General features: G+C 40.3%; 3 protein-coding genes across 5 annotated transcripts in view; all 3 read left to right on the top strand.

The window, feature by feature from the left end:
- LOC119916213 (NLR family CARD domain-containing protein 3-like) overlaps positions 1 to 22944 on the top strand; it is a 795320-nt gene that overhangs the window by 591246 nt on the left and 181130 nt on the right.
- tbx19 (T-box transcription factor 19) overlaps positions 1 to 22944 on the top strand; it is an 81801-nt gene that overhangs the window by 40458 nt on the left and 18399 nt on the right.
- Positions 2704 to 21175, top strand: LOC119898868 (zinc finger protein 572-like). 3 transcript variants are annotated; one of them, XM_038713273.1, is made up of 3 exons: positions 2704 to 3446; positions 4146 to 4244; positions 18807 to 21175. In XM_038713273.1, exons 2-3 carry the CDS (start codon positions 4172 to 4174, stop codon positions 20861 to 20863), a joined length of 2130 nt encoding a protein of 709 aa, XP_038569201.1. In that variant the 5' UTR covers positions 2704 to 3446; positions 4146 to 4171; the 3' UTR covers positions 20864 to 21175. The 3 variants fall into 3 exon arrangements, with proteins under 3 accessions (XP_038569201.1, XP_038569118.1, XP_038569273.1); XM_038713190.1 differs by lacking the exon at positions 2704 to 3446 and adding an exon at positions 3685 to 3771; XM_038713345.1 differs by lacking the exons at positions 2704 to 3446; positions 4146 to 4244 and adding an exon at positions 13311 to 14150.

Below are 22944 nucleotides of genomic sequence, written 5' to 3'. Positions count from 1 at the left end.
TGCCTCTGGTTCACTCATTTCAAGATCAAGATCACTGGTTTATAGTCCAGTGGTGAATGTGTACATTATTTACAGTAATGCATGGAAATGCAGATTGTTAAATTGTATTTCCTTTGTGCTTTTCTCAATGGGTAGAGAATCCCCATCGTATCAGTGTGAATGTACTTTCTGGCCCCTGTTGTTAAATGTCATGTTTTATTTCTCAGATTTCCTTTATTCTTACTATTATTATTTTATAATTTTACCCTTAATCCTGCACAATGATGGGTATATTATTCAGTCTTTGACCGAGATTCATTTTAATACTGCATGACAGTCATTGTCTCACTGTGTTTGCACGCAGCCACCAGCGATCGGCTCTTTTTACTTTTGCGTAAGGGGTAAGAGGTAAACTGATCCGTCAGCCAGACTGAAACCAGGATGGAGTGGTTCGGTAAAAGTTGTACAGACAGTGTACAGGTGGGTCAGTGTATCAGGAAAAACACGAAAAAAGGACAAAATGCCCGCTGGCCAGTCCAGATACACTCCATACGTATTTTTGTACTTCTCAACACAGTCCATAAACTCCAGACATGAGTTATTATGATAAAAGCTCCCATCATGAGTCCAGCACCAAGACTTTTCATTTTGTCCCAAAGAAAATTCAGATGACATGGGTCCCACCCTGTCGATACTTTTATATGCCACCCCAACATCAGCCGAATCACTTTCAACCTCCCAGTAATGGCGACTGGTCAGACTCTCTTCACACAGTACTTGAGAGCATTCAAATCTGTCGGGGTTATCGGGATATGGCTGCCGCTCATTAAAACGTGTTGCCCTTTTGTTTTCGTCCGTCAAAATGAGTCTCACACCTGCTGTGTTGGGGTCCAGTGTCAGATCACAGGCATCTGCAATCGAGACAGAAGAAACAATTATTGGTTGAGAATGGAGATACGATTGTTGTGTGAGTGTGGTTCTTGATTTTAGGAAAATGTTCTTGTTGTTATCATAAAATTAGAGATTGGTTAAAACTCTGGAAGATGTGAAAACAAGCATGTTAGTTGCCATGTCACTGTTTGTACACAATAACTGCAACTCTTCATTTGGCGTGCTGTTCAAATTGCATAACGTGACACAATGTTGTCTATCATCAACAGTGTGTGCTCTCCACTTAACATAATATCCTTATATCCTGATTTGAAAGATATTTTAAGACTTCTAAAAACCTTGCAGACGTCCTGCGTACTGCCACATCCATGTTACAACACCAGATTTTTATTTTCTTACACTGTCTCAGAAGCTTCAAGTCAAACCAGAATTCTTCATTTTGGTCCACACTGATGGGGAATAGAGGGACAGCAGGTGAGAAATATTGTCACAAATAGACTTCAAATCAAACAAATGAAGTGAATCTCGCAAAATAATCTTGGAATGATGATATAAGTTTGACAGCTGTTAGACAGCCTGTTTGAGCATACTTGAGTTTCTCCAGACTGTAGCGTGAATCCTTCTGTATTTCAGTCAGAAGCTTGACTCCTTGATCTGCCAGGTGATTAAAGCTCAGGTCCATCTCCCTGAGGCGGCAGTGGTCGGACCCCAGAGCCGAGGCCAGGTCGGCACACCCATCTGCCGTCACTTTACAGAAGGACAGCCTAAAGAAATTGAAACACGGACATTTCAGGCGTTACATGCCCTTATCAGCAGCAATTTTCACTTGTTAACATGATACAAGCCCCATTTCATTAGTCATTTTTCACGCTTTCCTTTTGAAATATTTGACATCCATCGCCATGCATCACTCAAGTGACACCTTCAGAGTCTTGATGTGAACAGATGATGTACTTGAACAGAGGGGGTGGTGATGGCACAATGGATAAGACACATGCCTTTGGTGTGAGAGACCCGGGTTCAGTCCCCCACTGTGACCCATCCACCAATGTGTCCTTGAGCAAGACAGAGTTTATTTCTATGAACTTCTAGTATTTCTTTCTGGTAATTCTGTGTTGCTGAGGTTCAGCCTGTTTGAATTCAAGCTAAAATAATGGAACATTTAGTAGGAACCAGAGCAGAACAATATGTGTGAACTACTCAAGGACGCATCAAAACAGCTCCCCGACACATTATCCAATTTATCTGTGACTGACTTTTGAACATGAAGAGAAACAGTTTCGTTCACAAATACATGTAGACTGGGTGAAATCTCAGCGCTCTATCATGGTGTGATGTCAGCAGTGTGTTTTCTTTCCACTTGTCATTGTAACAAAGGAGCAGACTGAGGTGTGAGCCAGTCGTAGTACGGGAATGGGGGTAGACCCTGTTTTGCATTATAAAACCGTTCATATGACTGGATGGTAAGAAGCTTTTCTAACCTGTTTCTTTTTATCGTGTTCTAGACAACAGCCAGGACGCTGAGGCCACGTCCAGCTCATCAACATAAAGCCCATCGCCTGTGCTCATTTCTGCAAACGAGGGCTTCACAAAGGAACAGACATGCTTCCAGGTCATCTTTCACACCAATGCATTCACCAATTAAATCTAGTAAACGCAGAAGAGCGGATGATGAGGTAGTGCAGAGAAGCCAGTCAGCGGCGTCACGACAGTAACGCAACTCAGGGCTTTGGGTCGTTGATATCCAGGTTGTTGGACAAACTGTGAGCCAATATGCAATGTTTAATTTTAAGTTTCTGCAATATGTTTGTATATAAACTTTTTTTTGGTGGTAATATATTTATAGGTTTATTTGTTGTGTGTTAGTAATAATCTGTCATTTATTTATTCTTATATTACAAAGTGTGACATTTGCTTTAAATGCGTTCTGTGCCTAAATAAATAATTGGTTGGATATTAATGTCTTTTTTCCATCAAAAAAACGTCCTCTCGTCTACAGTCCCCTGAAGGAGGATGCAGTAGAATGACGTTCTGTTCATGTAATATCGTCCTCTCATCTGTGGCCTCTGCATCCTGATGTGGCACCCATCAATTGCGCCTATGACATCACTGAGGCCACAGAGGCGATGTGTGATGTGCGATGTGAGAAGATGAAGGTTGGTCCCATAGTACAGATGATGTCGAGCACTTCCAGGACGATCCTGTGTGCTGATGACTGTGAAACATCAAACCTGTCTGGCATCTCCTTGAAGCTGTACTGGTTGGCCATGTACCACAGGAACAGCAGCACTTTCTGTGTCACGGGTGCTGGTGGTAGACCTGGACTATGTTCCTTTGTTAAGCCGCTCTCCTGCAGCTTCACCAGGAGATATTCAAAATGCGGCTTGGTGACTCTGAAATGGCGTGAAAAAGCGCAGTCCTCCATGTTCTGCATGGCCTCCCACTCTGTTCCAGTCCTCAGGATGAGCTCAGCATTGTGGATATCAGTATCCTAAAGAAAGAGAAAACTGTATTTAAGTCAATAATACTGTATTATTTCTAATTCATTTGAGCAGCTCCGGAGAAATTTATTCTAGGTGAGTGAAGTTTTCATATCTTATTTGTAATCCTAAGCACAGTTCAGTTATTAACATGTAAGTTATATAGCAGACTAATATTCTAAGTTATATTGTAAAAATTAAGTTTATAGCAGTGCTTGAAATGGAAAACAATAGGTGCCAGTCCTTTGTGGAATTTTCTGGGTTTTTCTACCATCGTTAATTCCTAACAGAGATAATTTGGTTTTTGGTCACCTTTATTTTGAAAATCAGCAAACTAGGGTGGCTAACATGCTAACTTTCTGTTGTGCACCACGTGCAGTTACCGTGAGATGCAGCCGGAGTTCAGCAGCAGAGCCTGCATGTGAGGATCAACGTGTTTAAGTGGACTCTGTTTAAACTTTCGGGATGTTTCACCTCAGACTCATCTCCTGTTAGCCAAGAATGCTAAAGGAAGTTAGCTTGTTAGCAGGAAGTAGCCGGAGCCGGAGCTCGGCCTCACAGTCGGAGCAGCTTCCATAGAGACCAAACTGTATTTTTCACGGAGCCCAAATGTCCAAATGTCCAGATAGAGCTGTCTGAATAGACTCTGTGCTGTTCCCTTTATCTGAACATGTTTAACATCTGAATTATCTCCCGCTGTCCTACGAAGCTAATGCAGTTAGCTTAGCTTGCTAGCTGGAAATAGACGGACCCAACGTAATAACATCTGAGTGATTTGTGTGTTTGTGTCTGCAGGAAAAGCTGCTGTGAATTAGTAAAAAATGTCTGTGGAGAACGAGGAGGAACTTTGTGGACAACGCAAACTCCTGGACGCTGTTTTCAAGCCTGAAGCAGGTTTGTACACTTATTATTCTGCTGGAGCTCATTAAACTCCTTTATATCATGTTGGGTAGTTTCATCCTCAGCAATGTACACCTTTAATCTAAAAGTAACTAAAGCTGTCAGACAAATGTGGTGAAGTAAAAGTTTAAAGTTTCATAACATGCAAAAGTACTTCAAACTTGTACTTTACTTGAGTACAGTACTGAAGTACACATAGGGCCGCATGATTTGGAGAAAAAGTCATATTGCGATTTGTGATATAATGGTAACAAATATGGCACCGTGAGTCTACTTGCTTGATTATGAGGGAAAATGTACAAAAAACTGCATTTTAAAAAGTGTATTTCTCAACTTGAAGCGACAAAGTTAAACTGGCTAAAGAAGAAATACAGTTTTTGTCCCACCACCAGGCCAAAGCCCTGCTCATAATCTTTTAATGTTCCCCATGATTTATTTGTGGCGGCCTGCTACAATATCAACGCTGACTGCCACGTGTTGATTTTTGTGTTTGTTTGTTCTTTACAACTTAAAATGGATAATCATGTATTTCATAGAGCTGCGGTCAGTGCAGTGTTTCCTATTAACTGCAAAGATTATGGTTTATCGATCATCTTGACAGTGACCCCACAGAAGTTTAACAGCTGAGTTTCCCTACTGGTCCGACTGTGGGATCTCCTGCAGGCGGTGATGTAATTTCCCAAAATAGCTGATTGGTCAGTAGGTGGTGCTTTTATAGCTTTGATCTTTTATCTGGAACATAACCTGCTCCGGAGCAGGTTCAGCATAAGTTATCATGTTGATCTATCCCAGTAGGAAGTGAACCACCGACTGGAAACCCAGGGTCACTGTTGCTTGTAAAATATTCACCGTCTTGTAATGTAATACCAGAGATATAATAAAAAGATTTTCAGCAGCTTGCAAGTTATGGTGACGTTAATGTTACCAATGTAAACGTTGGGTTTGCATATACAGGTGTATGCCACATTGGTAAGTTAAAGATAAAGCCACATTAAACCGTTGCCCTTAACGGCTCGCTGCTTAAACTGCCCTTAATTTGCTCATCAAACTCAAGACATCAAACAAGAAACACAGGTTCCCTAAACTGTCGCTCTTTGAATTCTTTCACCTCTTCTTTGAAGTCAGCATGTCTGACGGCAAGATGCTTTGCCAAGTTGGACCACATCTATAATTCTATAGTTTGCTCCATTCATCTGCAAACCGTGGAAACGGAAAAGGTGTTTGTGACGCTCTCTTCTCTGCGCTGCAGTGTGCTCATTAGCTCCGCCCACACCGGGCTCTCACATGTGCCTGTAAAAACAGATGTGCCTACCTGCGATCAGAAAAAACGATTTCGAAACCTACCGTAACTCCCTGCCCTGCCGCTAATCGTTCAAAACATAGCCGGACTCCTCGCCAACTCACTCTGTGACATAGACAGGGAGACGTTGTCAGCAGCTGAAGCAGAAGAAAAGAGGGAGAAGATAAGGAAGGTTTGAGTTTAGCTCGCTGGCCGAAGTTAACTGTATCGCTGCATTCAGTTGTCCAACGTGTTCAGCTTCTCTCAGAGCCAACGGGCTTGTCAGTCACTTTTCGTCAACCGACCAATTGCATCCTGGATGGGGCGGGACAATAAAAGCAGCAAATCATTAAATGTTGGACAATATGATTAATGACAAGTTAGTACTGAGTATTAACAAATTAGAGACCGATGTAGAGCCTTTTTCCTGCACAAGGAAACAAAAAAAACAACCCACAGAAACGGAACAGCTGTAACTGGATTTAATATTCGACTAGCAGTAAAATGTGCTACGATTATATAAACTTATAATGAATGTTGCATATTATTGTTATACTAATAGTAAACTATTAACTAAACATTATACTCTTTATTTAATACACTCATGTACAGTTCGTCCTCCGGGTTGTGGATGGAGACAGATGGACATTGAGCCAATGTCTGCTGCTTCTCGGCGCCTCCTCCGTAGAGCAAAATGCTCCTCTTGTTCTTTTTTACTAGTTATTGTTATAAATTTTGTTTAACTTTCTTCAAGTTGAGAAATACACATTTTAAAATGTCAGTATTTTGCTTATTCCTTGATAATTAAGTAAGTAGACTCATAGTACCATTTGTTCAACTATAATCTAATCGCAATATGACTTTCTCCCTATCGTTCAGCCCTATGTAGTATTGGATGCTTTCAGCCGCAGGTCACTGTAACGTTATCGTAGACGGCATGATTTAGAATCTGCTGGTGGTTGAGAAACGGTTTCTCGTAGCTTTGGATATTATTAAAGAGTGCTGGTACAGGGATAAACTAGATGTGTATATGCTACATTGAATGTAGTTATTTTGGCAGATTATGTGTAAGGTAAAATACAAATACCCTACGCTTATTGTCTTTAAGCCATCTGTTTACAGTTGCACCTTCCAGCAGCAAATATTTATTGATGTGCAATTGGTTACATGGAAAGTTTTTGAGACTGTAATCTGTTTAATAATAACCAAAATGTATATATGAATGCATGTCCTTCCTGTTCCCCCTGTAGTCCACAATCACTTCCTGTATTTGTATTCTGAGCTTTACGGTAAAGACATTGAAACAGTTCAAATGGACTGTTGGAAATGATGAGTACAGTCACAGTTTCTTAGTTCCAAATGTGTTTTACAAAATGTGCGTCCTTTCTCCACACATTTAGGAAAGTAGTGGTGTCAGTGGTTTAAATGTTAACAGGAAGTTTTTCTAAAATGTGTATGCGTTTCATTATTCTCCAGACGTCCAGCTGCTGGTGAGTAAAGAAGAGGTTCCCCCCTGAACAGCAGGAGTTGAGCCCCACCATGGACCAGGAGGACCCACCAGAGCTCCCACTCATTAAAGAGGAGTGGAGCCCCATTCTGGACCAGGAGGACCCACCAGAGCCCCCACACATTAAAGAAAAGTGGAGCCACAGTTTGGACCAAGTGGACCCACCAGAGCCCCTACACATTAAAGACGAACAGGAGGAACTCTGGACCAGTCAGGAGGGAGAGCAGCTTCGAGGGCTGGAGGAGGCTGAAATCAACAAGTCCCCTTTCACTCCTGTCCCTGTGAAGAGTGAAGAAGACAATGAAGAGAAACCTCAGTCCTCACAGCTTCATCAAAGACTAACTGAGCAGATGGAAACTGATGGAGAGGGCTGTCGAGGACCAGAACCAGCCAGAAACTCGGATGCAGATGGACATTTACAACCTGAGATTGATGACAATATGTCCCACTCTGAACCTGAGACTGATGACAGTAGTGATTGGGAGGAGACCAGAGAACCTCAGTCAGGTTCAAACTCACTGCAAAACAATGAGGTACCTGGACGTGATCAGGAATGTAGTACTGGAACAACACCAAGTAGCTCCTCTGAATGTGCTGCAAGCTCTGGCCACAAGGAACACGATGAACTCCAAACAGGAGATAAAGCATTGAGTTGCTACGTTTGTGGTAAAACCTTCCTCCGGAAAAACACCTTAACTGATCATATGAGACGTCATCCAGTAAAAATCATTTACAGCTGCTCAGTTTGTGAAAAAACTTTCATTTCCGAAAGCAGTTTGTCCAGTCACGAGAGAAGCCATGCAGTGGAGAAGCCATTTTGTTGCCCGTATTGTGGTAGAAGATACAGCAAGGAGAAGTGTTTGATGAGTCATTTAGAAGAAAAATATTTAAGATGCTCAGTTTGTAAAGAAACTTTTCAATGCAGACAATATTTTGTGAAGCACATGGAAGGCCACAAAAACGGGAACAAAGGATACGGCTGCAGTGTTTGTGGCAAAATATTCTCTAGGTGGTCCCAGCTCAATAGCCATCAGTGTGTTGTTTTGGAGGAGACCAGGGACCGTCAGTCAGGTTCAAAGCCTTCACAAAACAATGATGTACCTGGACGTGATCAGGAATGTAGTACTGTAAAAACACCAAGTAGCTCCTCTGAAGGTGCAACAAGCTCTGGCCACAAACCCCAAACAGAAGAGAAACCATTTCGTTGCTCAGTATGTGGTAAAACATATGTTCTGGAGAACACCTTAAAGAAACATATGAGACTTCATTCAGAAACACAGTTTTACAGATGCTCAATTTGTAATCAGACTTTCATTACCGAAAGCAGTGTGTCCATACACGAGAGAAGCCACACTGTGGAAAACCCCTTTAGTTGTTCTGTCTGTGGCAAAGGATTCACACTAAAGCAAGAACTGAGGCGACACATGAAAGCAGGGCTGCACTTAACAGTTGTTTCTTAATCCGTAAATCTAAACATTATTTCTTTCTTAGTTCATTAAAGGTGGAGTAAGTTATTGTAATACAATACATGTCTTTTTGACAGATTTAGTTAATATCTCCTCATGATCCGTTAGCTGTCCGTTCTGTGTGTGAACGATGAAAACAGATCCGGTGTACTCAGCCATTTATGGTCTGATGTGCCGGCTCTTGGAATCTCGTCCTCTCAGCATGTTGGCTTTAAGTTCGCTTTTGCAGCTGCAACTGTAATGACAGTATGCTGAGATACAAGTTAGCTAACGTTAGTTACATTCATTTGTCATGTAATTGGACTTGTCCAGAGTTGCTTACTCTGTTTTAATACATCACTGCTTTGTTATGATTATATTAATAATCATAAACGGACCCTTTTAAAATGTTCTCATTTCAGCTCCGGGAAACATCTACTTTAATAATGAGCTACAAGTCAGTCAGACTGGGAAAACAGGATAAAGATTTATTTTGATGAGATTTTTGAAACAAGTCAATGTTTGACTGGAAACTTGTTTTGATATTTTCATGACTTTAACATGTTTTAGTTTATTTTTTTAAATGCTTTTTTTTCTTAAAAGGTGTAAATGAGTAGATATTTTCTGTTGATTTATGATGTGAATCTATTGTACAGTTTTTGTAAACCATTAGAAGTTATAAATTGAAATGTCTTGGGAAGTCATGATCACGTTATTTTGCCCCCGATCCGAGTCATTTAATATTCAGGATCCGCCAATCCCGAGTTCTGATCCAGTATTTTCCTAGATAATACAGTTGCACAGTGAACACATAAGTACATGAAATTAATTAAAATTTCTGTGCTTTTAAAAGTATCCTCCAGTTTGTGTTTCTCTGGTACTGGGTAGTTTCCTGAGTCAACTCTCTGTATTTGTTTATTTTTTAGGTTCTGAATCAAGTTGTTAGTATTGAACACAGATAAGTATCACAAACTATGAATATTCACCTTCAATCTGGTTTACTACAGCGACATGAACCCAAAATAATTATTTTGCTGTGGTCAAATTGCAATAAAGGGATCAAAATAATGTTGAAATAACTATAAAAATTAATTGATTTTACTTTTTTTTTACTACTGCCTCTTTTTTTCATCCATAACACGTCAAAGGTGAGCCAGATATTGAGGAAAAAAATACTACTTTATAAATGTAAAAACAACCATAACAGTAGCAATCAAGTCATTGATAATATTATCAGCAGATTTAAACTCAAAAGTGAAAATCACTGGATGATACAAATTTAGAAAAGTTAGTCTATTCATTTTCATTCGTTTCCTAAATAAGGATTAGATTGAAGATTCTTGCTTTGTGATTAGCAAAGAGACTTAAGGGGATTCTAGATTTGATTGTTGACGGGACACAGTCAGGTTTCATGAGGCATAGACACATTTCAAACAGTATTAGACTGGTTTTGGACGTCCTGGATGACTCAGATTTTATATTCGAGAACAGCTTCATCCAGTTCCTTTTTCAGTCTCTTGGAAAATTTGGATTTGGCGACTTCTTTTGCAAAGATATTGAAACACTCTACTACAAGCTCCATTAAACATGGCTCCTCTCCAAGATTTGATTTAAGGAGGGGCATTAGACAAGGATGCCCTATCTCCCCCTTCCTCTACCCAGCTTCTTACAAATTCTATTACTGAAAGCTCTCTAGAGCAGCAGTCGGCAAATAAGTCTGGCATCGGCCAAATTTTTGTCAAGCCTTTTCATGGTGGGCCAGAATAAAGTAAAATTATTTCTAATCTTTCTATATTTGTGAGCATGTTTAGCTCAGTCGATACTTGAGCGGGACTCCAGTTTGGATGGTTGTAAGATCGATTCCAACTAACTGCGGGAACTTTTTTTTCTCCCTTGTTAAACAAATTCATTATAAGGACACTTATGCACATGCTAACAATAAAGCATGAGCTGCAATTTGTGTGCATCCCAGCGTTTGATCCGGATTCATAAAACTATGGAAGCTTATTTTCACTACCCTGTGGAAATTCAAGGGAATCCAATCACACATTTACCGACAGCTTTTTCAGAGGTGTGTCAAGCACGCCAGAGTTTCTTTCGAACGTCATTCAGAACTCTTCAAAGTAAAAGCTTTCAATAAACTTGTCATAAAGCATTGCTGCACAAAAAGTTGTCACGCTTTTATTTTAGAGGCACAATCTCACTTAAGAGGAAGTGATTGTGTGAGTAACTATAGCTGTCATGACTGAGACCAGCAGCTATCAATTTATTGATTTTTTTATTTTTCTGCTATCAAAGCAATCTGGCCGCAATAGGTGGCCCTCGGGCCAGAACCGGCCTGCCAGCAATAACATCTGGCCCGCGGGCCGCCCGTTGCCGACCGCTGCTCTAGAGGCTATTCTTACAGCAGGAAAAGAGATAATAATAAGCCAACTGGCGGACGATACTACGCTTTTTCTCAGAGATGATACACAGATTTCTGCTTCACTTAAAGTAATAGAGCCATTTTCTAAAGCATCTGGTCTATTTCTGAACATTAAGAAAAGATAAATAAAGAATCCAGACTCGATGTGGAACTTGATTCCCATTCATGTATTCTCTAAGTTTGGCGGCCTTAACTTTATGTTGGTTTGTAATTATGATATTGACAAAGCTCTCTGCTTTTCACCAGCAGGCCTTTTTGTCATAGGCCGTAATTTACAAACATCATTTCTCTCCGCACAGATATTATGTCTGGAAAAATCATGACATTCTGCATAAAAACAAGTCCCTCCTCTTGGAATATTGGTTCAGAAATAACATTTTACTGGTAAGTCAATGAGCAGAGGTTTCTTCTTACTTATAAGGAATTTTATGGGACCAGAGACTTTGCTCTGCTTCTGGATGTCATACCTTCAGGTATACTTGTATTGTTCAGGAATGTTCATAGATCTGACCTTCAGGTTGTATCTGCATTTGATCCTGGTGACTATCCAGTAGGTAAAGTCTAATTCTCTTCCCGTCCATGTAACAATTTGTGCCTTGTTCCAAAAAGATATAGTTTCTATTTCATATGTCATGTATTACTGGAACCAGTCAATAATCTGTGCTGGAGAAACATTTGGATGTTGCCACATAAATATTTACTTATCAACAAGGTTAAGGAAGTGTCTTTTAAGATTATTCATAGCGTGTACCCACTAAGTATTACATGAAGAGGTTTAAAAATGACATCGATCCTAAATGTACTTTCTGTGAGACTCATTTAGAAACTATATTACATCTGTTCTGGCACTGTACTTTTGTAAAACAATTTTGGCAGGATGTATGTATGTCAGGGACCAAACAATCAAGCAATGACGAGAACAGGAGTTTCTTTTTGAAAAATAGGGTTTCTATTTACCCCCAAAAAGTTGAACAATAGAAACCAAAAACTATACGCAAAACAGGATGTGAACTGAACAAACTGACCTAACTGAATGAGACACAAGGGAACATATTGAACAATATACACATAAGGGAAAAACAAAATGGACGACAAATACAACATCTACAAAGTAAGACAAACTAAACCCAAAATCCCCCTCCAACATGGCAGCCCATGGTACGGCTTGAATGGCAGGCCACTGGATAAAACAGTCCTCTACCCTTGGCCACGCCTTTCTTCCCACAGGCCAGATCTCTCTCCAACATGGAAACAAAAAACCAACCTTACAATGTGAAAATGTGTGCACTCCATTTAAACAGTGTATGGCTAAAGAAAATAAATGTGTATTATACCTGAAATAAGCTATATGGTCTGTGTTTTGAAATTATGAATTGTTTGGGGTGTGGCTAAAATAACTTAACTTGTGTACTTAAAACATGCTTATGTGCGATGTTGGCTGGCTGTTAACCTGTGTGGCTTAGGCCATCACAGTGTACATTTATTAATGATTATATATATATATCCAGGTTTCAGCTTGTTCTGGCAGAATGTTCTTTTTGGGGTTGTCAGTAATGAAAAGCAGCACTGTGACCATTATTTTATAATAAATTAAATTTTGTTTCTATTTATAGTCTTTAAGAAGGAAATTTAACTTTATTTTAGAACTATTTGTTTCTCTTCCAACAAAAAGGCTCTGAAGGTACTTAATATCTGTACACACTTGAAGTTCTGTCTGTGATATTCTTGTCCTTTTTTGTTTTTTATCTGTCTTTTTTTTTTTGTCCCCCCAGCTATATGTACCTTTCTATCTTTTATGTGTTGTATGTTGCATTGTTAATACTTTTGTACTAATAAAGAGAGGAAAAAACAAAACAAAAACAGAATGCCATCCTTTCCTCTCTTCCCTTTTTGAAAATCAGATTTTGGTTTAATAGGCAACATTGTGATCAGTGTTACTGGCGCATCTACTGACTGCAACTAAACACCGTCACTGAGAAGCGCGCTGAGGCAGGACCAAACCATTTCATGCAGATACAGGGGGGTGGTCGGTCAATATGGATGTTTACTTTTTGGTTAACGGGAACAAAAATATATGAAATATATATATAATATAATTGTATATTAGTTTTTGGGGCCCCTGTCAGTCAGGGGCCCTTGGAATTGTCCTAAGTTTCCTCCCCGGCGCTCCTGGTCCACAGTAAGCACTTCCTCCCAGCAAGCTGTACTTTCCCATCTTCTCCTGCCTTGTTGTGAAGAAGCTGGAAGACCTCAACATCCCGGCATCATGAACTCTTTGGGCAAGTGAAGTTTTCTTTTCTTATTTGTAATCCTAAGCACAGTTCAGTTATTAAAATGTACGTTATACGCATCACATTTAGCAGACTAATATTCTAAGTTACATAGTAAAAGTGTAGATTATAGTTCACTTTCAATATTCTGAAGAGCCCTCGCCCTTTGTGTAGGACTGACTAATTGAAACGCAGTCAAAAACGTGTTTAACACAATTAAATATGCTGAATGTTTCTATTTGTTCTTTAGTGTTTTGTATTCTGAAAGAGCCAGTACAACAACAGTTCTCCCGGAGGTCTCCATTTTGGTTTGTTCCCAGCTCTGACTTCAGAGGGGATGTAAATGTAGCGCGGCATTAAGCCCCGTGGTTTCTGAACGTGTCGCGTGGCCGAACAGCAGCAAATGCGACACACTGTGAGGACGATTGGACATTTAATCAAAATACACACGCAGATTCCTGACTTTATTACAGATAACATTTATGTTTATTTTGCTGACATTGTGTTTTTGTGCTGTTGACGTTACTTTGTGATGTTTCTTTATTTACTTTAGAAAAGTATCTGGGTTTTTCTACGTTGTAGAAAAAAGTCATTCCTAGAGAGAAATGGTTCTCAAAGAAGGGGGACCGGAAGTAAGTGCCAACTTTTTCCGTTACATACCACGTGCGTCGTCGTGAGATGCAGCCGGAGTTCAGCAGCAGAGCCTGCATGTGAGGATAAACGTGTTTAAGTGGACTCTGTTTAAACTTTCAGACTCATCGCTAGCAGGAAGTAGTCTGCGTCTTGTAATGTAATTTGAGCTCGGCCTCACAGTCGGAGCAGCTTCCATAGAGACCAAACTGTTTTTCACGGAGCCAAAATGTCCAGATAGAGCTGCCTGAATAGACTCCGGGCTGTTGGCTTTATAAAGCTTTGTGGACAACGCAAACTACTGGACGCTGTTTTAGACCCTGAAGTCCGGTTACACAGAGCAGGTTTGTGCACTTTACTTTGTATTTTACTGGAGCTCATTTATTTCCTTTATATCATGTTGAGTTGTTTCATCTTCAGAATCAGAAAAGCTTTATTGCCAAGTACTATCTTACACGTACGAGGAATTTGCTTTGGTGATAAGGTCCTACACGTAGACAAACCTACAGTTGACATAAATAAATGTAGAAATATAACGAATAAACAAATGCAAGTTATATAAGAAAAATAAAAGAATAGAGAAAAATAATGCAACTATTTGCAGAGAAAGAACAGCGTGGCAGATTTTACATGTGGTTTCTTTTGTGCATAAATATTGCAATGGGAAGGGGTATATTCGACAGAATAAAAAAATAACAACAATGAACAACCAATATCTGCAAAAGGCAAGGTTTGTACATGATCCTCATCCTCAACAATGCATACCTTTTTAATGTTGATCTAAAAGTAACTAGCGTTAAAGCTGTCAGACAAATGTGGTGAATTAAAAGTATGAAGTTTCATAACATGCAAAAGTACTTCAAACTTGTACTTTACTTGAGTACAGTATTGAAGTACACATTGGCCCGCTCGATTTGGAGAAAAAGTCATATTGCCATTTGTGATATAATGGTAACAAATATGGCACCGTGAGTCTACTTGCTTGATTATGAGGGAAAATGTACAAAAAACTGCATTTTAAAAAGTGTATTTCTCAACTTGAAGCGACAAAGTTAAACTGGCTAAAGAAGAAATACAGTTTTTGTCCCACCACCAGGCCAAAGCCCTGCTCATAATCTTCTAATGTTCCCCATGATTTATTTGTGGCGGCCTGCTACAATATCAACGCTGACTGCCACGTGTTGATTGTTGTTAATCATGTATTTCATAGAGCTGGTACTAAATGACATCTTGACTGGTGGGTTCACTGTTGCCCTGTGCTTGTAAAATATTCACTGTGTCAGCGTCTTGTAATGTAAAACCAGATAACACAAGATTTTCAGCAGCTTGCAAGTTATGGTGAAGTTAATGTTACCAGTGTAAACGGTGGGTTTGCATATACAGGTGTATGCCACATTGGTAAGCCAGCCAAAAAGCTAAAGCCACATTAAACTGTTAACATTGCCCTTATTTGCTCGTCAAACTGTTAAAAAAAATGTTTCTTTGTCACACAATAAATAACACTCGTTTGACTGATATTTGAGGGTTCTCTAACCCGTCGCTCTTTGAATCCTTTCACCTCTTCTTTGAAGTCAGCATACCTGATGGCGAGATGCTTTGCCAAGATGGACCACATCTGGGCTTGCTCTCACTGTCTGCTACGTAAGCAAAATAATTCTATAGTTCGCTCCATGCATTTGCAACCCGTGGTAAAGCAGCGTCAGGCGACCACTATAGCCGTGTTTCCACTACTTTTCAAGGAACCTAAAGGCTCCTTCAGCCCATTGTTGTGTGCATTTCCACCGTGTGTCGGAAATAATTAAACCAGAGCGGACATGTAAGACTAAGTTGTCTAGCTCCTCTCCTGTGTGACGACGTAGAGTTGAAACCTTGTAGTTAGAGCCATAACGGCTCTGCCAATAGTTATAACCAATGGCGACTGGTCATTTGGGGCAGATGGGGCATAGCCAAACAAGAACAAAAATAACTGTGCAAACCAATTATGTTTTTATTTAAAAGAGATTATTATTATTATTATAAAATATTTCCTATAAATAAATATAGCATCTTCCTAAATTTAATTTCTTTGTGTTAGGATTAAATTCCATGTTCATAGATTCCTCCCTGCCTTGCTGCTTCAGACGACGTTCTCCCGATTGGTGTCCGTATGCCGTAGCATGAGTGTGGGGCTAGCCCCTCTGTCGCAGGTATACATTGTACTTGGGAAAATTGTAATGCGCATGCTCAGAGTATTTCTGAATTCAGTTTAGATCACACAAATTTAATGACAAGTGCGGCTAACTGCCCGTAGCCCCACTACAGCGTAATTTCATGTCTCAGAGTTGATTGGCTGTCTGTCCAGCGCCAACATTAGTCGGCAAGAAGAGTAAGGGAAGCTTTCTTTAGCTATACTTAAGCCAGCTAACATGAGACAGAACTGAGTGTATTTCATACTTTAGCACAGGTTTGAGACCCTTGATTTGAAGGACAAACTGGAATTAAAGTGTCTCAGTGCCCACTAGCCAAGGGATATTGTCATCACTCAAACTGCTGGTAAAAGCTATTGTGGATTTAATTTAGAGTGGTTTTCGAGGACGGTTAGCGATGGCTTCTCCTTCTCCCTCTCGCTCTCCTACTTTGAGAAACCATTTTGAGAAACGTGAAGTTAGTGAATCCAGCGGCTATAGTTAAGTGCATCCCTGGGGCCAGAGCGGGCGACATAGTCTTATTTGAAACTGCTGGCTAAGGATAAACGTAAATACAGTAAGATTGTTATTCACGTTGGCAGTAATGACTCCCGGTTACGCCAATCGGAGGTCACTGAGATTAATGTTGAGTCGGTGTTTCACATATGTAAAAACAATGTGTCGTGTAAAAAATTCAAGACTTGGGCCAGATAAGAAAGCTTGAATTTTTCCCAACATTTTTATTACCAACAAAAAGTAACACCAATACAATAGAATACAAAAGTTTCACAGAGCTCGGCACAAAAGTTTCACAGAGCTCGGCACAAAAGTTTCACAGAGATCGGCACAAAAGAGTTTATTACAATAAAGGACAGATAAACCCGTACAACATCCCTGCAGGTGGGAGGATGGAGTCAAACCTGTGGTCTGCAGACAGCCATATATCCCCCTCTGGGCTGGTTTGCACCCTCCTCTCCTTATGGTGAACTTCTTATCCTCTGCTGCCATTGCTTACACGTATTGTTTCACCAATTTAACAGTTTTTCCAGCTGTTTATTTAATACTGTTTTTCTATATTTTTTTGTTACCGGATATTAAGTTCTCCATTATATTTCTACTTCAGTCTCACCGTATTTTTTTAAAAGTTATACATGCATAAATTGACACACAATTACATTTCTTAAAAAGTTAATTCAAGAATAGCATGGGTAATGCTGTATCTTTCATTAATGCTTGGTTTCTTACAGTAATCTTGATGTAGTGCTGACTGTATCTGCTACCTTTCTGATCATCCTCAATCTGTTGTGAAAACGGTCAGCAAAAATTCCTTCAGCAAGTTCATTCAAAGCTCACACAGGCTATAAGCATCAGAGATTGGAAGTTGACAATCAACCCCTTAAGCCGTAATTAAACATGTAGTCTTAATATCAGCAGACTAATACATCAACAGTTCCTCGTGTAGTCATAACAACAATAGATCACAGTAGAGCAGTTCCTGCAGCCTCTTCTGCAGTCATAAATCTACAGTAAATAAGAGTTGAACAAGGCGTGCATAGTCAGTGTCTGCAGTCAATGCTCCCACTCAAGGATCTAATGAGCTTGTTTCTGTATTCATGACTATAGTTCAGCACTTAAAAATAAAGACAAGGCACATCTAGGTAAAAAGATTAAAATAATTAAGGATAATCACTGATGACTGTTTTTGTCTGCACTGCTCCCCCTCTCTGTGTCCTAGGCATGCCCTCTGCTGATCATGCTATTTTAACCATAACCTAAGTTTGTGGAATAAGCTGGTGTCTTTTTTAGAGAGAGTACATTCCTACTGCGATGGAATATATTGATGTATGTTTTGTAGGGTGAAAAGAGGAGCTGCAGCAATGTGCAGTATGACAAAAAAATATGGTGTTTTTTGAAAAGGAAACCATGTAAACCTGTTCTGATACAACCCCTAAAAAGGATTATGAACCTGAAAATGAGCATAAAACCGCCTCTTTAATATAATCCATTTAAGAAAAGGTATTATAGCCCACATACAGAACAGCTTTAAATATCGGCCTGTTGTAAGCTTAGAAACTATCCAAATAATTTTCAAAATCATAAATTCTCTCTTTTTCAAAATCTGCTTCGGCCCCCAGCAGCCCATATCGTTCCGGCTCTATTATTTAGTAACATCCCTATTGGGGCAGAATTTCCCCTCGGGGGGTCCATAAAGTATTTCTGATTTCTGATGAGCAAAATGTATGAACATCAGATTTGATAAAACGATATGCTTGACCACTAAAAATTGCTTTTTTGAAAAAGATGCACATTGACCCCATACCCAAGAGGCTGGTGAGATTAGTTACATGGCAGTATCTTAAAGATGGAATCATGAAATTCCCGTCACACTATTCTCTCATAACAAATTTAAAAACAAAGTGGATAAAATGATCAAGTTCCTAAAAGAACTCCAGCACAGAGAGATAAACACAAACATAAAAAGCAAGAGTTTGGTAGGTCTGGAAACAGAATGAGCTGTCACAAGCACTGATAAAACATTTCCAGGCAGTGAATCAAGGTCAGATCTTGGCTGATGTTGGAGCCAGAGGAAGAGACTGTAGTCCCTTTGGTCCTCAATCACTTCCTGTGTTTGTATTCTGAACTTCACGGTAAAGACATTGAAACAAATAAAATGGACTGTTGGAAATGATGAGTACAGTCACAGTTTCTTAGTTCCAAATGTGTTTTACAAAATGTGCGTCCTTTCTCCACACATTTAGGAAAGTAGTGGTGACAGTGGTTTAAATGTTAACAGGAAGTTTTTCTAAAATGTGTATGCGTTTCATTATTCTCCAGACGTCCAGCTGCTGGTGAGTAAAGAAGAGGTTCCCCCTGAACAGCAGGAGTTGAGGCCCACCATGGACCAGGAGGACCCACCAGAGCCCACACACATTAAAGACGAACAGGAGGAACTCTGGACCAGTCAGGAGGGAGAGCAGATTCGAGGGCTGGAGGAGGCTGAAATCATCAAGTCCCCTTTCACTCCTGTGCCTATGAAGAGTGAAGAAGATGATGAAGAAAAACCTCAGTCCTCACAGCTTCATCAAAGACTAACTGACCAGATGGAAACAAAAACTAATGGAGATGACTGTGGAGGACCAGAACCAGCCAGGAACTCAGATCCAGATGGACATTTTCAACCTGAGGTTGATGACAAGATGTCCCACTCTGAACCTAAGACTGATGACAGTTGTGATTGGGAGGAGACCAGGGAGCCTCAGTCAGGTTCAAACCCTCTGCAAAGCAATGAAGTACCTCTGCAGGAACACAATGGACTTCAAACACCAGAGCTCCCACACATAAAAGAGAACTGGAGCCCCAGCATGGACCAAGAGGACCCACCAGAGCCTCTACACATTAAAAGAAAGTGGAGCTCTAGCATGGACCAAGAAGATGACCTACCAGAGCCCACACACATTAAAAGAAAGTGGAGCCCCAGCATGGACCAGGAGGACCCACCAGAGCCCCCACACATTAAAGAGGAACAGGATGAACTCTGGACCAGTCAGGAGGGAGACCAGATTCGAGGGCTGGAGGAGGCTGAAATCATCAAGTCCCCTTTCACTCCTGTGCCTATGAAGAGTGAAGATGATGATGAAGAAAAACCTCAGTCCTCACAGCTTCATCAAAGACTAACTGACCAGATGGAAACAGAAACTGATGGAGAGGACTGTGGAGGACCAGAACCAACCAGGAACTCTGATCCAGATGGACATTTTCAACCTGAGGTTGATGACAAGATGTCCCACTCTGAACCTAAGACTGATGACAGTTGTGATTGGGAGGAGACCAGGGAACCTCAGTCAGGTTCAAACCCTCTGCAAAACAATGAGGTACCTGGACGTGATCAGGAATGTAGTACTGGAACAACATCAAGTAGCTCCTCTGAATGTGCAACAAGCTCTGGCCACAATGGACTCCAAACAGGAGTGAAACCGTTGAGTTGCTCAGTTTGTGGTAAAACCTACCTCCGGAAGAACAATTTAACCTGTCATATGAGATGTCATTCAGTAAAAATCATTTACAGCTGCTCAGTTTGTGAAAGAAATTTTATTTCTGAAAGCGTTTTGTCCAGACACAAGAGAAGCCACACAGCGGAAAAGCCATTTTGTTGCCCAGATTGTGGTAAAAGGTACAGCTTGGAGAAGGTTTTTATGACTCATATGAGACTTCATTCAGGAGAAAAGCGTTTTAGCTGCTCAGTTTGTAAAGAAACTTTTCCATGCAGAGGAGATCTTGGGAAGCACATGGAAGACCACAAAAACAGGAACAAAGGATACGGCTGCAGTGTTTGTGGCAAAAGATTCTCTAGGTGGTCCCAGCTCAATAGCCATCAGTGTGTTGTTTTGGAGGAGACAAGGAAACCTCAGTCAGGTTCAAAGCCTTCACAAAACAATGAAGTACCTGTAAGTGATCAGGAATGTAGTACTGTAAAAACACCAAGTAGCTCCTCTGAATGTGCTACAAGCTCTGGCCACAAACCCAATGAAGTACCTGTAAGTGATCAGGAATGTAGTACTGTAAAAACACCAAGTAGCTCCTCTGAATGTGCAACAAGCTCTGGCCACAAACCCCAAACAGAAGAGAAACCATTTCGTTGCTCAGTATGTGGTAAAACATATGTTCTGGAGAACACCTTAAAGAAACATATGAGACTTCATTCAGAAACACAGTTTTACAGATGCTCAATTTGTAATCAGACTTTCATTACCGAAAGCAGTGTGTCCATACACGAGAGAAGCCACACTGTGGAAAACCCCTTTAGTTGTTCTGTCTGTGGCAAAGGATTCACACTAAAGCAAGAACTGAGGCGACACATGAAAGCAGGGCTGCACTTAACAGTTGTTTCTTAATCCGTAAATCTAAACATTATTTCTTTCTTAGTTCATTAAAGGTGGAGTAAGTTATTGTAATACAATACATGTCTTTTTGACAGATTTAGTTAATATCTCCTCATGATCCGTTAGCTGTCCGTTCTGTGTGTGAACGATGAAAACAGATCCGGTGTACTCAGCCATTTATGGTCTGATGTGCCGGCTCTTGAAATCTCGTCCTCTCAGCATGTTGGCTTTAAGTTCGCTTTTGCAGCTGCAACTGTAATGACAGTATGCTAAGATACAAGTTAGCTAACGTTGTCTATGAAGATTCTCAGTCATCCAGGTCATAGTTATCCAACGAAGGTTAAAATGAAGGGCAACTGGACTTGGTTGAAGCTACTGGAAGACGTTTCGTCCCTCATCCAAAGGACTTCTTCAGTTCTGACTGACTGGCAGGGAAACTCAGCTATTTAACCTCAGTGGGGTCGTTATCTCGGGTCATCGATACCGCTGGTTCGTTAGTGTTCCTTGTTGCTGTGACGACAGTCGTTACAGTCGTTGAGACTACCTGTGGCCAAGACTGAACGACCATCGTTGGTATCTTCACCTGAGGCCAATAGGTTACGTTTGTTGAGTTTCCTGGGAAGTGATGAAAGGACAGCATTGTAAGTGGGGGATAAGTGGTGGCGTAGACCCCCTCCCCTGTTCAATGACGGCTTCTCAACCCTGGTGTAGATGGCTTCCTTGACAAAAAAAAAAGGAACTATAAGGCCCAATAAAGCTGATACCGATTGGTTAAAAAATTCCTTGATTGGCCCAGATCATGATCTTTCAGATAGGATCGGGACATCTGTAAAAATGTGTAATGCTTTAATAAGTGTGTTGATGTATCATTTGTAATCCTTTATAATGGTGCGTTCCATTTGACATGGGAAGTCAGAATTTCCGAGTTCAAAGGTCAAAATTTCAAAGGGAACGGCCCCTTAAAAAGTAATCCGACTTCGGAAGTCGGAAGAACCGCACTACCCCGACTTTGTGGTCCAAGATTGCTGTTGGTGTATCAACAGTTTGTCAAAGCTCTAGTTTATACTGTTTATTAGCACTTCTGTGTACTTGTGTCTCATAGAAATGTTCGTACACAAAGTGCTGTCCAACAGCTGTATGAGGTCGTGTGGCTACAGTGTTTAATATGAGTAATTGCCGATGTCCCCTTCCAGTTGCCTTTAATCTATAGGGAGGTGATCTGAAGCAGACCCCAACAGCAGATATTCTAGTTATTTGCAGTTCAGTTTGTTGATTGTTGAGAGAGTTTTACACATAAGAGATGAACGTACAAAGCTTTCTTAATTCTGTTGGGTAGGAGGACTCAGTTGATCTACTTAGGTGCTCTAGGCGTTTGGTTATGAAAAAGAACTGAGTCTCAATGAGCCCAGTCCCAAGTAGCTGTGTGAAATAAGGGTGGATGACTCCTGCAAAAGCCAATCTGTCATAAAGTACATCCTTAATCAATAAATTTGACAATTAAATAAATGCTGTTCAACACTTTATAGGTCTGGATTACTTTTGAAATTCTATTTTATTTATTTTAGTTAAATTCAATCTGGCAAAAGGAGTGTAGAAATTGTATACCAGTGTGAGTAGTACTACATAAGAATTTAGATGATCGTATGGTTTCATCTTCACATAAAGTCTGACATTTAGAAAACTCTCCATTTTGACTGTGTTTGAGTACCAAGCGCCATCGATGTAAAATGATCCTGCGACCACTGACATGTATAGCAATTGTAAGTTGCTTTGGATAAAAGTGTCAGCTAAATTAATAAATGTAATAATGCACCACTTTCTTAATGTTATTACTAGATTATTGGATTATTATTATGATACATTAATACTTATGCAACCAATTCATCAGGGCAGGATTAAATCTCTCCAGGGCTTTTTATTGGCAGAACTGAGCTGTGTATTGACAATGTTTCTCCCACTCTACTCACTGTGTGATGGTAATTAATCTGTGGTAACTTCATTTAGGGCTCATTTAGTGTGACCCCCTCTAAAACCTGGTACATTGACTGATCTTTCCTCATCAAACGTATCTGGATATTTTACCAACAGTAACG

The sequence above is a fragment of the Micropterus salmoides genome, unplaced genomic scaffold, assembly GCF_014851395.1.
Source record: "Micropterus salmoides isolate LMB-PRFRI ecotype aquatic unplaced genomic scaffold, ASM1485139v1 Ms_hic_scaffold_1, whole genome shotgun sequence".
NCBI lineage: Eukaryota > Metazoa > Chordata > Actinopteri > Centrarchiformes > Centrarchidae > Micropterus > Micropterus salmoides.
Note: the sequence above shows the minus strand (reverse complement) of the source record. Positions and strands in the feature narration are given on the sequence as shown.